Source organism: Trachinotus anak, unplaced genomic scaffold (genome assembly GCF_046630095.1).
Source record: "Trachinotus anak isolate AG129_WGS33_773 ecotype Australia unplaced genomic scaffold, CSIRO_AGI_Tana_v1 ptg000032l, whole genome shotgun sequence".
In the NCBI taxonomy this organism is placed as follows: Eukaryota; Metazoa; Chordata; class Actinopteri; order Carangiformes; family Carangidae; genus Trachinotus; species Trachinotus anak.
The window spans coordinates 28,093,430-28,107,607 of NW_027273883.1; the positions used below are offsets into that span (position 1 = coordinate 28,093,430).

Below are 14,178 nucleotides of genomic sequence, written 5' to 3' on the forward strand. Positions count from 1 at the left end.
ACATTTGCTTTTTTAATGAAACAGTCTGTTGTAGGTCTCTTACTTGGTTGTCTAAAATTGGCAAAATTGAAACCATCTAATCAAAGAATAAGTAAAAGTAAATGAATCTGAGCATCTTTTGGCTTTTTTTATATGATTTACAGCAGAAATTATTATTCAACTTTGTAGCAGAGAGCAGCAGAAACCTGCTAGCTAGCAGCTATCTTGTTTCACAATAGTAAAATGTAATTTGTTGGTCAAAAACAACTGGGGACTCATTTGGAAGAACAAAAGCCAGCTGATTAAACCAGCTCATGTAACAGTGACATGTCATTGTAAATAGATGAATTCCATGGTTTCCTTTCATGTGGTGGTCTACACATCCAGAACAAAGCCGGTGCAGATGAAGTCAAGAGATTGACAAATTATGTGACCAATGATGTTAAGTGTTGCTTCCATCAGTAGCCTGCCAGCAGCACAACAAATTAGTCTAACCCTTTGACCATAAATGACAGACATATGAGTCAGTTAATGAAACTTGCCCCATGTGGGTTTTATTGACAGCTACATTTATCCAGTAATGTGCCTGCGGGATTAAAACATCTATATTTAGGATATTCAATTAAAATTCAAAGAATTTGACAAAATTTCCTCAACAAAGGTCTGTCTGGTCGGAGGAAGTTCTTTAGCAATTCAAAATAACGGCTGTAGTGACTACATAATGGAAGCCGTTAAATTACAATAAAGTGCTTAATTTTACAAAATGAAATAAGAAAAAGTGTAGCTTCACTTTCCATTTTTCCTCTTTATTGTTAACTCAAAGAGTTAACCAACAGTCTCAATTTTTATAATAAAAAACCTCATCACATCTTAACAAATGAACAGCCTTAACATCTCTTCTATCCCACTTTGCCCACTTATTTCTCCGACGTTGTCTCTCACTGTGTCTGTGTTTCTCACTTACTGACTGGAGTCGCAATGATTGGCTGGGTACCGTCACGTGACCAGTGCTGTAAAGGCTAGAAAAACTGTGTCTGTTAAAATAGAAACACACTGAAAATGTAATGATCTATAGGCTATATGTCTGGTTCTGGGTAGGATGGCATCTGGGTCCATGGTCTGCCTATTAGTGACCTCTGATCTATGCACTGAAACCAATGTGATTACCTTTTTAGTCATGTATATACACCTGTGCAGTTAACAGATATTATAATCCAAGTCTTCCTTATGAGACAGGAGTCATTTTGGCTCATGGTAGAGACATGACTGTGATAAAACTAATGTACAAAACAATAAACTAAGTAATAACATTTTTCATGCTCATTGTTACATTTATTTGAGTTACTCGAGGGATCAATAAAGCATTTGTCTTCAGGTAAATGTTCAGTGTGTGGTGACTTTGTTGATATTTTGTAGCTTTTGCATTGAGGTCACAACTCATTTGGCACACACACACACACACACACACACATAGTGAAGAACAGATAATGTGAATCAGTCATGTGGCCCATATTATGACTGGCTTACCGTATCAGAATTGACAAATGAAGATGATGAAGGCTGAAGATAGGCTCTGGCTGATTGTTTGGGGTCATTGTCGATCAATCGCCTCCCCAATGGTGTCATGTAATGTTTTAAAAAGTAAACATCTAAGCTGCCTAAGACTTTTGTACAGCACTGTATGTACAGTTGAATGTATTTAATTGGCCAGTCATCTACCAGATACAAGCATTGTTACATTTGCCTATATTTAAAGATCAGTGTTGACAAACTGAAATGTAAAGAGTAGCACAGGCATAAACACACAGCCTTACACAACACCCATGCCCCCCGCTGCTGCTGATGCCATGATACAGTGTTGCCGTGGCAACCAAGATAATGTCTGCTGTAGCATGGGGATGGTGTTTAGATGTCAGTTGTCAGGATAATAAAGCAAGTCAGTTCTATATCATGTGCATGTTCATTTCAGGAAGTTGACTTGCCACACACCACTAGGTGTGGATGTGTGTGTGTGTGTGTGTGTGTGTGTGTGTGTGTGTGTGTGTAAGAGAGAGTGTGTGTTTCTGCTGATTTGAGGTATTGTGGGTGATTCATGAATCACCTTGAAGTCACCTTCCTCTGCAACCACAGCCCTAAAAGCAGCCAGCCTGTCAATGCTGACTTTCCAGCCATAGATTCCAGATACCTGCATGTCCATTGTGTGTGTGTGTGTGTGTGTGTGTGTGTGTGTGTGTGTGTGTGTATGTGTGTGTGTGTGTGTGTGTATTCTCCACAAAATGTTATTCTTAGTAGAGAATCCTGTCTACTGAAACCACACCAGTGAGTTCACAGCTTGTTGAGGCAGAGCTGGTCTTCCTCTGGTGTGTGTATGGAGTCAAGTCATCATCCTCTAAAGCACTTCATAAATGCACAATTTTAACGTCCCATATTGTATTAAGTGAGGTTCCAATGTGTTTCTGATTATAAAGCAGGTCTAGGTTCTATATTAATACTGTGAAAGTATCAAAGCCTCAGTCCACAGAGAAATGCACACAGCCTGTATTCAGAAACTGAGCCTTAAAACCAGCCGTCAGGACTTCTGGAACTTTGTGATGTCACAAGAAAGCAGCCACCGCCCTGGACCCACCATCCAATCTTGCAGGATTTAGTTTATCTGAAATTTCCTATATTATAATTCTTCACTCAAAAAACACAGGAAATCACTGACCTGTTGTTACTATAGCTCCAGAGAGAAGCCTGAGAGAGGAGATGTAAAACATCAAGATATTTTTTTGGTTGTTAAAACCACAAATATCTCTCTTCTGGTTATCATCACTTCAGATAAAACACCGAAAAAGTGTAGAATATGGGACCTTTAGCCTTTTGAAGCATAAAATCACAGCAGTATGATGATTCTAGTCTCTGCAACATTTGCCTGCATTGAAACATTCTTGTTTACTATGTTTTTATTAGTGGTTTCTATTGGAACAATTTTAAATCTAAAAGAGGGAAGCACAATTAAGTTAAATTTGACCCAGAACATGAACAAAACTTAAAGCTTCTGTGGATTTCTTGAGTTCTGCCCACTACAGATTCAAAAACAGAAATGCCTCACCTATGTCAGAGCAAGAGAAGCGAAACGTCAAAGCTGTCATTGCCAGTGGCTTAAAACAATTACGCGACAATTTGTACTCGATGTTGGCGATATAGTCATTTACTCCATCCCACATGGAACAAGCTGCGATACATTGTGTGTATTTGTTATGTCACCATCTCTATGACAATACATAATGAGCAATTAGTCTGCAGTACGCTAGCTGAGCGGCTCCTCACACTGTTTATGATGCATTATGCCATTTTTTTACTTACCTCCAGTCACTCTCCAGTAACTGAGTTGCTCCAGTCCCTGCTGGAGCAGTCCCAACTCACGCTGCTGCTGGGACATCGAAGTGAACCCAGAGGAGCATCAGTACACCATGACATCACTGCTGGGTTTGGTTACAGGTGCAACTCTTTACACCTCGGACCAAATCCAGCCTCACTCACAGTATCAGTGATGCTGGCTGTGTAACACAGAGCATAGGAGCAAAGGATAGGAGCAAAACACTGATTTTCATTGTGGTGTCCTGGGATTCACTAGGGGCATCTTCAAAATATTTTCTGAGACACCCCATTCATAACAGCATCAATACATGTATCGATCAGTACATGTATTGATTGATACATGTACTGATGCTGTTTTTCATAACACAACATTTAGGGATGAATCTGTTTCAGAATGCATTCTGAGCCTTAAACAGTCATTTTAAAGTCATTTACCTATTTAATCTAAAAGTTTAAGTGTGGAGGTTTTAATCTTCTATCTATCTTTGTCTGATAGTAGAAATCATTATATAGTAAATTGATGTTTGATAATTGCTACTTTCTGTTGCACGTGGGCTGATGTGATTGGTTGCCGACTAACAGCCACTTTTATTTAAGCTTCTCATCATTAAAACCCATTTGCCCTGATGAATGTTTAGCACCGAAACATTGCAAATAAATGGATAATTGAAAGTTAGATGGTGTGCAGTAAATAGATGTTTGAAGTGCTCTTCTTCTCAACCTGCAGTGTCTATTGCAGTGAATGAGAGCTTGACTGTGAGTTACCTGTCCATCAAGGTTTGAACCTCAGCTGAGTTAGATGTATTCATTTTCAGAGTGGAGGCTTGTAGCTACACCCTGATGCCTATAATGTGCTTATGGGGATAAATCTGTGCAGCCAGGAGCAGTTTAGAATTTTTTTCTGGTCTCAAAAAAAAAACCAAAAAAAAACGCTGCTCAACACTCTAGTCACATAACACACTGATAAAATCTGCAAAAAGCTGTAAACACACTTTACAGGTTCAAATCTAAACTAAATATTTTTTAGCAGATGCACAGTGCAACATTTGTGAGTATTTTTAAAGCTTTATATGAGTCTGTGGCTTCATGTACACTTTTAAAGTTGAGTCTGTCTTTCTCATAGGATCCTATATCATTTTAAAATTCATTGAAAATATTCATATACAATCGGCCATTAGAGACATCACCGGTAAAATTTGCAGCATATATCTCTTACACTTGTTTGTATCTGCATGTGTGCAGACTAGAAGTGGGCAAAAAAAGTACAGAAGAAAATAGAAGATAGATTTAATAAAGAGCAATTGTTGTGATTGCAGCAATCACACAACAATAATAAAGAGTGAGGATCTCTATAGTGTGTGTGTGCTGTCAGTAGTCACACGGTAATAATAAAGAAGGGAGATAACTGAGCTCCAATTATTTGGAGCTGAGGAACGATATCTGCTAACAGCAGCTGCTTGGCCAGTGACTCTTGATCATAATGTTTGTAGATGAAACGACCAAAACTAATTCACATTCTTCTTCTGTGTTCTCTTCCTTTCTCTCAGAACATGGACAAGACACAGCTCCCGTCGGTGACGCTGATTGTGGGCTGTGGAGTCTCTTCACTGACACTGTTGCTGCTCATCATCATCTACGTGTCTGTGTGGAGGTGAGCTAATGCAGGAAAGACTGGGCTGTGTACAGTGCATCAACTAACAGAAAGAAAGACAACAGAAAATTACTCTGTTGGCGTGTTCCTGACAAGAGGTTTTTATACTAAATATAGGAGCTGCTGTTGGGCAGTCTCTTGAGAACACACTTGAATCGTTGTTTTCTCATCAGAAATGGTGAATAATTTAGTTTACATATGCAACTGAGTAAATGAAAATTGTGAATACTACACCAGTGAGTCATTCATATGTAAAAAAAAAACAAGTAATAAAGTTCCATCTGAAGGTAAACTTCTCCTTATGCTGGAGTCCAGCTGGGCTGCAAAGACCAGAAGCATTTACTCGAGCATGACTGCATACAGCTGACTGACAATGAAAGACAATATGATGTGAAGAAATACACTGTAAACTGTCCAGCAGATGAAGTAATGATGTTCAAGCCTGCTGTGGAATTCTCAGAATTTAAATTTCAAATGAGCAGAACTGTTTCCTTGAATGTAAAAGTATGTCAAGTCACATTATACTCAAAATTTGAAACAAATTTTCCACCCTTAAAACTGTTGACCAGTGATTTATTTTTCTTGGCAAATGCAATACGACACATCTACACGTCTGTCATCATTTGTCCTTCTGTATGACCCTACCCAGACTCTGAGTTATTACTTCCTATTTTACTTTGAAATAATTTTCTTATGCATCTGTTTTTGTTTTACTTCTTGTCTTTTGTTCCCCACCAATGTTCTGTTCCACCTGTTTCTCATTTGCCAATTAGTCCTTGTGTATATAAACTCCACCCATCAGTTGTCATAATGTTGTGTTTTGCCAGTGTGTGCTTTTAGCCCTTAGTCCATCCATTCATCCATCCATTCATCCATTTTCTGCTGCTCATCCGGGGTCGGGTCACAGTGGCAGCAGGTCCAGACATCCCTCTCATCACCAACTTTTTAGAGCTCCCAGGCCAGATGACACATATAATCTCTAGGCATGGTCAGGGGCCTCCCATCATTTGGTCGTTCCCAGACGACCTCCACTGGAACACGCCCAGGAGGCATTCAAACCAGATTCCCAAACTAACTCAAACTGGCTCTTTTTGGAGAGGAGCAGCGGCTTTACTCCAAGCTTCTCCCACATGTCACAGCTCCTAACCTTGTCTCTAGCCCAGCCATCGTGTGGAGGAAACTCACTTCAGCCGCTTGTAACCATGATCTCATTCTTTCGGTCACTACCCAAAGCTCTCGACCATAGATGAGGGTCGGGACAGAGATCAACTGGTAAATCGAGAGCTTTGCCTTCCTCTTTACAACAGCAGTCCGGTACAATGCCCACTTTAATACTGATGCTACACTGATCTGCTTGTCAGTCTTCTACTCCATCCTACCCTCACTCATGAACAAGATATTTAAACTCCTTCACTTTTGGCAGAAGTTCCATCCCAACCCGACAAGAGCAATCCACCGAGTTTTGGCAGAGAACCATGGCCTCAGACTTAGAGGTGCTGACCCTCATCCCAACGGCTGAAAACCACCCCCAGTGCATGCTGAAGGTCCTGGTTTGATGAAGCCAACAGAACCACATCATCTGCAAATAGCAGAGAGGAGGCCCCACCCAAACCGGACACACAAGTCCTTGTTCCTTGTGTTTTTTCTTGACTTTGACCCATTTGTCTACTGCTTGGATTTTGAATTCTCGCCTCTGCCTTTCTTGATATGTTTGCCTGTTTTGGATTGCCTTTGCTGTTTTTGACTCCTGACTGCCTCACCATCTCATCAGCCTTTGTTGGACTGTGTTTATTAAATCACTGAAATGCATTAGCTCTGCCTCAGTGTCTGCATTTCGGTCCTTCCCTGTCTTCCTTTTTCCCTGCTAGCATCAGTTATGACGCATCTAGATTTTTTTATGCAAAAGAGTTGAACAATAATAATAAAAACCCTGCAGCACTTACTAGGGTGTCATCATCATGCAAATTAATGAGTAAATAAATACTGTTCTATAGAGTTAGACATGGATTGTCAGTAGCAGATGCTTCAACTAGGTGCAGCACGTCCTCTTTAATGATCAGTCTGACAGGACAGAAAGTGAAAGTCTGCTCACTAATTCATCTGCACTGTTTGTGTTGACAAGACATCAGTCTGATATCTGCAGACAGCTGTTAGCTGGTGTTACCTACCCGGCAGGGACTGGCTGAATAAAGCAGAATCCAGACAGTGTACAGTCATCATCCTTGGCCTCACATCTCCGGATAATATCATGAGATGTGAACTGAGAGCTCAGTTTTTTCAGTCTACCTTACTCGTAGATGAAATCTCTATATTTGCTACAAGCCATAGTGACCATAGTCAGGTAAACATTACGGTGGTTATTATTCGATAATATAGAATATCGCGATATTTCTCGCCATATGCGATATTTTTCATACTATTGTTTTTTTTTTGTTCATGTTTTTTTTTTCTTTTTTGCACAGTCGGCTGCTGAGTCTGACCATCATTCAACTGCTTTGCTTATTGTACATTATTTACAATAATATCTTTATTAAGATGCTAAATTTTGGATATCACTTTCTTATATTGGAACTTACATTGAACTTACATATACTTTTTGGGAAAGGAAGCGCCTGAATTACAAAATGAATGGTTACCATGATCAAATAATTGATAGCATATAAAAAGCTTATAGCTGAAACAGGTCTGCTGTGCTAGATTCAGTCATACTAAGTGTTTTCATCTCTGTCATTTTCCCGCAGGTACATTCGGTCTGAGCGCTCAGTCATCCTCATTAACTTCTGCCTTTCCATCATATCCTCCAATGCCCTTATTCTCATTGGACAGACACAGACGCGGAATAAGGTAAGAGCCAGCCAGAATCTCGGATGTGTGATCACAGTGATACACTTTTCCTGACAAGAATTGTTCCCTAATGTTTTTTTTTTCAGCCTCCTTCTCTCTTTCTGATGTTTCAGGTCTTATGCACCCTGATTGCTGCATTCCTTCATTTCTTCTTCCTGTCCTCATTCTGCTGGGTTCTGACGGAGGCGTGGCAGTCATACATGGCAGTGACAGGCCGCCTCAGGAATCGCATCATTCGCAAGCGTTTCCTGTGTCTCGGTTGGGGTGGGCCTTCTGTCTGCTGTTCATTATGTCCCTCATATGGTCTCTCTCAGTTCTCTTGTGTTGATCTTCATTTGTATTTTCCTTCCAGGTCTCCCTGCACTAGTAGTTGCAATCTCAGTTGGGTTCACCAAGGCAAAGGGATACGGAACACCAAGCTAGTAAGCAGACTTTTCTGTAGGCCTACTATTGTATCCCTCCTCCTCTTTAAGTATTAATGCAGCAGCGATATTATACACACTTGTGGGTTTATTTTTGCAGCATATTTAACCTCTCTCTTTCTCTGTCTCATCTATCTTTTACCTTCCCATTCTCGCCATGCATATGCTCCTTTACCTTTCACCTCATTCTGTCCATCCTCTTTACAACCCTCCATGTTCCTCCCCCTGCCCCTGCCTCTTTTCTCCATCATCTTCACTTTTTCTAATCATATCTCTCTCTGTCTGTATTTCCCTGCTGCTCTCTTGTAGCTGCTGGCTGTCTCTGGAAGGAGGTCTTCTTTATGCATTTGTTGGACCTGCTGCAGCTGTTGTCTTGGTATTTCCTTTTTCATCTTTAGTCTGTTTGTCATGGTTTGCTTTTAACAACTCTGCACTAAATGAAATTAGACTAATAGCAGTAGCTCATGCATCAATTTTCATCCAAAAAACACACATGTAGTCTGCATATACTGAATCTATGCAGGGATTTATAATATTAATAATGCTGACAAACTTAGTAAAATATTTAATGCAATAAATAGTAAAACTCCATAAAAAACTAAAAACAGAATTAAAGACATCTTTGTATTAAAATGGAAAAGATGAACACATCAAAGCAAGTCAAATAGGACCATCACAAAGTCAACAGCCCATTTTGTTGTGATGGAAAATCTTGTGAGCTGGATGACGGGGGATGCAGGAGAAGTCACACGTCTTGAGATTGCCTGTTACCAACTCCACATAAGACTATTCCATATCTCTCACAAACCTGTATTGGATACTTAAACCCAAACCTGATCTAATGTCTTACATGTCTCTATCTGTCCCTGGGACTTCTGGGCTACTTTTGCGCTCCCTCAAAAATACTCACTATCAATAAAAGGCCTGCTAGCCTTGGTTACAGCTGCGGATGATAGCGGAGCAGGTACAGTCTCACAAGGCTGGAGATAAACGATGGGCTGTGTTGCCCTGTGACTGACCTTGTGTGTAGACAGTGAATAAAAGAATACAGACTAACTGAAAAAGAATAAACTTAAAGGAAGATGTTTACTTTATTTTCTCTGCTTCTTCCTCACCTTACTTCCTCTTAACATCCCTTTTTCCTTTCTTTGCTCTTCCTTCTGCTTATTTACTTCCTCCTCTTACTCTCATCTCCCCTGCCTCCCTCTTTCCTTTCTGTCCTTATTTACCTTCTCTTTTCCAACTGTACTTATTTGTTTTCTTCTTGTCCTTTTTTCCTTTTCTTTTTCCTTATTTATCCCGTTTTCCTTCCCTGTCCCTTATCTCCACCTTTTCTGGTTTAATTCCTTCATCTTTTTGTTATCTTAGCTTTTTATTTATATTTTCATTGTTATTATTATTACAGTATTATTACTACATTGTACAGGTAGGATTTGATTGTGGAAATAATAAATAACAAAAGGACTATGAAAAATACAAGCTTTTGGTTGGCAGGCAGATGTCCTTATATAAGGATAACTCAAACATAATTGAAGTCTAAATCAGCATTAATATGCTATAATAAAGGTAACTATAGCATAAGGTGCTTTGGAAAGTAGATATGGTACAATTTCTAAATGTAATTGCAATTTGTAGCAATATAAAACGTATTGGATTCTGCAGCAGTTATATTCATACAATATCTTATATGAATATGATATATAATGATGTTTTCTACCTCCTCAATCATGAAATTAATTCATATACAGTTGTATGCAAAACAAACACAAACAAAAAATAAACTAACCACTGGCTTAGTGTGGTGCCCAAACATTTGTGCACGGCATATTTAGACTACTGTTAAATTTTTATAAAGCAGACCATCAGCACATGCAGCTCAACTTTGACTGTTTTCTTCAGGGGTTGTATTTACTTCTTCTCAGTTCAAAAATCAAGATTATGTCATTTGCCCAAATCTTTGTTTACAACTGCATAATCATTACCTCAGCTCCCCTCGTGTTCAACCTACATCTGAGCTACATCACAGGCAGAAACGCTGGTAGAACAAGCACTGCACTGACAGTGTGGCCTTGTTTCACTAATCAAATCCATTAGCTACGGTTTCAGTGATTCACGTCCCAGTGCTTCTTCCCCGCCTACAAGTGAACAGCTCGGTTTGGGTGTCCTTTTTACACAAGCTGCTTCTCTAATAAAGGGCTAGTGCTCCAAATTGGCAGCCATACTGGAGGCTCAGCACTCTCTGAAAAGCATCAGAGCAGCTCACACAAGACGTTTTTATAGACGCTGAACCCTCAAAGTGCTAAAATTGTAGGAATTACTACAGGAAGGACATCCCCCTCCCCTTGCCTTTGATTTCACACAGCTCATATTTTATATATGATTTCTTTTTACAGCACACTGTCTATATTGAAAAATTCATTCGTATGTTAACAATCCATTCCTTCAACTATTTTTTACTTCTCATGCTTCATTGGGTGCCTGATAGATTTTGTCTCTAACATTTAAGATTCTTAGTATTTCCAGTTCAGAGCCAACAGTAAGTACAGCTAGTGTGTGGGTGTGTGTGTGTGTGTGCGTGTGTGTGTGCGTGTGTGTGTGTGTGTGTGTGTGTGTGTGTGTGTGTGTGTGTGTGTTGACGTGTATGTGCATGGCTCATCATCATCATTATACATCATCGTGATCATCAGAGTAGTGCTGCATGTTCTGAAGTGATGAAACTGCCTCTGCTCTGCTTTAATCCTGTGCCTCTTCTCTTTGGCAGGTTAACATGGTTATTGGGATTCTCGTTTTTAACAAACTGGTGTCCAAAGACGGCATTACTGATATGAAACTAAAGGAGAGGGCGGGGTATGCCTTATACCACACATCCATTTTACACAGTGACCTATAACCAGCCTGATGTCTCAGCTATAGGGGCAAGGACAAGTGCAGTTATTGGCTGATAGCTGATATGATCCTCAGCCACCCCTCCAGACTTTGGCAAACTGTCACTTAATTTCCAACACCAGGAGGGTGAGAAAAAGAGAAAAACAGATGAAAGAGAAATGTGACCAATTGAATCAAAAATAAGATAAGAACTTTCTGTTTTCTCATATAGACTAAGACTATGATCAGTGCTTCTGCATTAGAGTTAAATGGATAGCAGAAAGAATATGAAGGACAAGAAAGATATGGGGAAGGATGTCTGGTTATTGGTCATGCACAGACTGAGCAAGATGATGACTCATCTCATTGCTGTCTTTTAAGTTTCAAATGTGTTGCATTTTCCTCCAGCTGCTCTTTGTTTGCAGGTGTTGCTATTGATGTAAAGCTCTGTAAATCCATCCATGTCTTTTTTCTCCTGTTTGGTTGTTTCTCGTAAAGGGAAGCAGGGTAAGACCTCACTAAGATGTATTATCTGTTAGTTTTAACACTGTACTCTACAAAGTAAGTGCTGAGATTGTGAGATGTGGTGAAAAAGTCCAGACAGGGCAAAAGATCTCAGCACTTACTTTGGAAAATACAGTGTTGTCACACCCAATAAAAACAATGACCAGAGCTTCAGAAATAAAACCTAGTTTGTTATCCACTCTAGTTTTCCCTTAAAGTCTTTTTCGCTGAGTTCAAGTTAAAGAGATAAGAGATGAGGTTAACCTGACAAATCACTTTGGTGCTATACAGTATAATACCAAAGTGTGGTGAGTCCTCCACCTTCAAGGCATTCATCAAGCAGCCATGCTGCATTATTCAGTGTTAAATGCCTTCCTATTATGCCTGGTTGTAGGAGAGGGCGCTGGGTAGCATTGTTCATACGATCTTCCAAGGCAAATTAGACCCAGCTCAGGGGCTATACTGGGGACAATCCAAGGACCTCTATTGGAAAGAGTCATATCAGGCAACATTAGAAAAACCAGGGCAAGAGTTAGACCTGGTAGCAGACTGCAGACAGGCACCTGGAGACTGTGCCTGTAGCCATGGGTCCAGCAGGACCAAATTAACAATGTCGGGCCCCCACCATAAAGGATCAACACCTGCAAGGATAGGTATAGAGTTCTAGCCCATTGTCAGTCAGGCAACAGGTGAAAGGAGGGGTCAGTGTATGTAGTATAGTAATGTAAAATGCCCACACCATTGCATTTGGAACAATAAATAAAATGAGCAGAGTACAAGATGTTACCGCAGTTTGTCATGACCAACCACCAGTTAACTTCCCAGAAACTGTATCAATAGTCTCATCTGACTGTGGGTTTAGCATCAAGCATATTTTCCAAAAGGATTATTCTATTAACACATGACACTCGCTACTAGTGACCTGAGTGTGAAACTGTCTTTGGGCTGTTGGTATTAGCTTTCAGAAATGCTGAATACAGAACATACCTGCACCCTGCTCCCCTTTACCTGCAGGCTGTTTTGTCTTCATTGGCATTGTTGATGCATTCAAATGTTATTTTTCTTTCTCTCTCTGAAAATGTTTGCTTTCTTCAATGATTTCTCTGTTCAACTGTACTTGTTTTTGCTGTTTGAAATGTCATGTTTGAGTTTGCACAGAATCCCCTCTCTCTCACTCAGGGCTCTCCAATCAGGAAAACATCAGTCTCAGAAGCCCCCTCCCATGTCATCAGTGATTGGGTAAAAATACCTGCCCATCCCACCCTCTTCTTAATGTATGGCTACCAGCCCTGCCCATCACCAAATTTGCAGAATCCTCTAGCAAGCACCTCTGATTGGCTTACTATTATTTCCTGCCTATTTACCTCACTATTTCACTGTTGACCTTTCAATTTATGCTACCTCCTCTTAGTTGGATAGACATAACCCATTACCGCCTCAGGTTCTGACAATTCCTGGTATGCTTTTATTAAAACCTTTTTCAACAATAACAAACTGGTAGTTGCAGTGCAATAATATTAATATTTTCTGTTCACTTGACTGGTGTGGGAATATGTTGTGTGCAAGGTTAGTATGGTCGTCAGTATTGCATCTGCATGTGTTGTGCGACTGATGGAGTAACTTGTAGAGACACCGATTGCCTGACAGTAAGGGCCAGAGAGATTGTTTCAACTGGATGTGAATAACTGTCAGTTCAGCTTGTTCTCTCCAGTTACTTTGTTTAGTTTTTTGTTGTTGCCCAAGCTCAGACACCATTGTTTCTCAACTGCTCTATACTGACCCTGAGATCAGTATGTGTGACAAAGTAATCTTAGTGTAAGGCTCATGGTGCACAGCCAGAGAAAGATCAAGGAGCACATTAGCATCCAATGAAGACCAGGGCCCTCACATATATATACTCAATTTCTCCAAGCAAAGGCTCCCGCATCGTTGGTACAGTTGGGTGTCTGGGCGTCTTGCTCCAGGCCCCAGATCTCAACAGAAATGTTTACTTTCTACTACATGGCCAAAGTTTAAGACTTCACATTAAACTCAGGAGGTGTGAGCAACCCCTCGACCATCTGTTTGACTGAAGTCTTGAAGTTGGACTTCTGTTGCCACCTTTCAAACTGTGAACGTGTGCAGCCAGTCTTTGGAACAGTGCAGCACACAGGGAGGCTTCCAGGAGGCTCCCTGATTAGATGCCCAACACCCCCTTTTTTTCAAGACAACAGAGCAACTGTTCTATTCTGACCGCCTTTCAGATACTGTATCTGAGTTCCTCAGCTCTGATGGTGAGCCTCCCGCATGAACTGGAATATTTTGGGGAATCACAACTGTTTGTGTTTCCCCAGGCAGACTAAGAGTAATGCAGAACATTTGTAATTCAGCTTTAATTGGTCACCTCACCTGGAATAAGGAAATGGGGACCAGACCTCCAGGGGGACAGATAAGTGCCTGGTGGCTGCGTCGGCCATGTGGACTTCCCCCTGCAGTGGAATTAGCATAGCCCTCCCCCAGCATTGGATAATTTAGAAATCACAAGATGAAAATCAATGATACTTTCATTGC

At 40.4% G+C, this 14,178-nt stretch overlaps 1 protein-coding gene across 1 annotated transcript in view; it reads left to right on the forward strand.

The window, feature by feature from the left end:
• Window positions 1-14,178, forward strand: part of adgrb1a (adhesion G protein-coupled receptor B1a) — a 162,462-nt gene that overhangs the window by 127,928 nt on the left and 20,356 nt on the right. Inside the window, exons 20-25 of the mRNA XM_071468900.1 lie at window positions 4,890-4,993; window positions 7,735-7,837; window positions 7,951-8,101; window positions 8,190-8,259; window positions 8,569-8,635; window positions 11,021-11,106. Of these exons, the coding sequence (XP_071325001.1) occupies window positions 4,890-4,993; window positions 7,735-7,837; window positions 7,951-8,101; window positions 8,190-8,259; window positions 8,569-8,635; window positions 11,021-11,106 (581 nt within the window). The remainder of the gene's footprint in view (window positions 1-4,889; window positions 4,994-7,734; window positions 7,838-7,950; window positions 8,102-8,189; window positions 8,260-8,568; window positions 8,636-11,020; window positions 11,107-14,178) is intronic.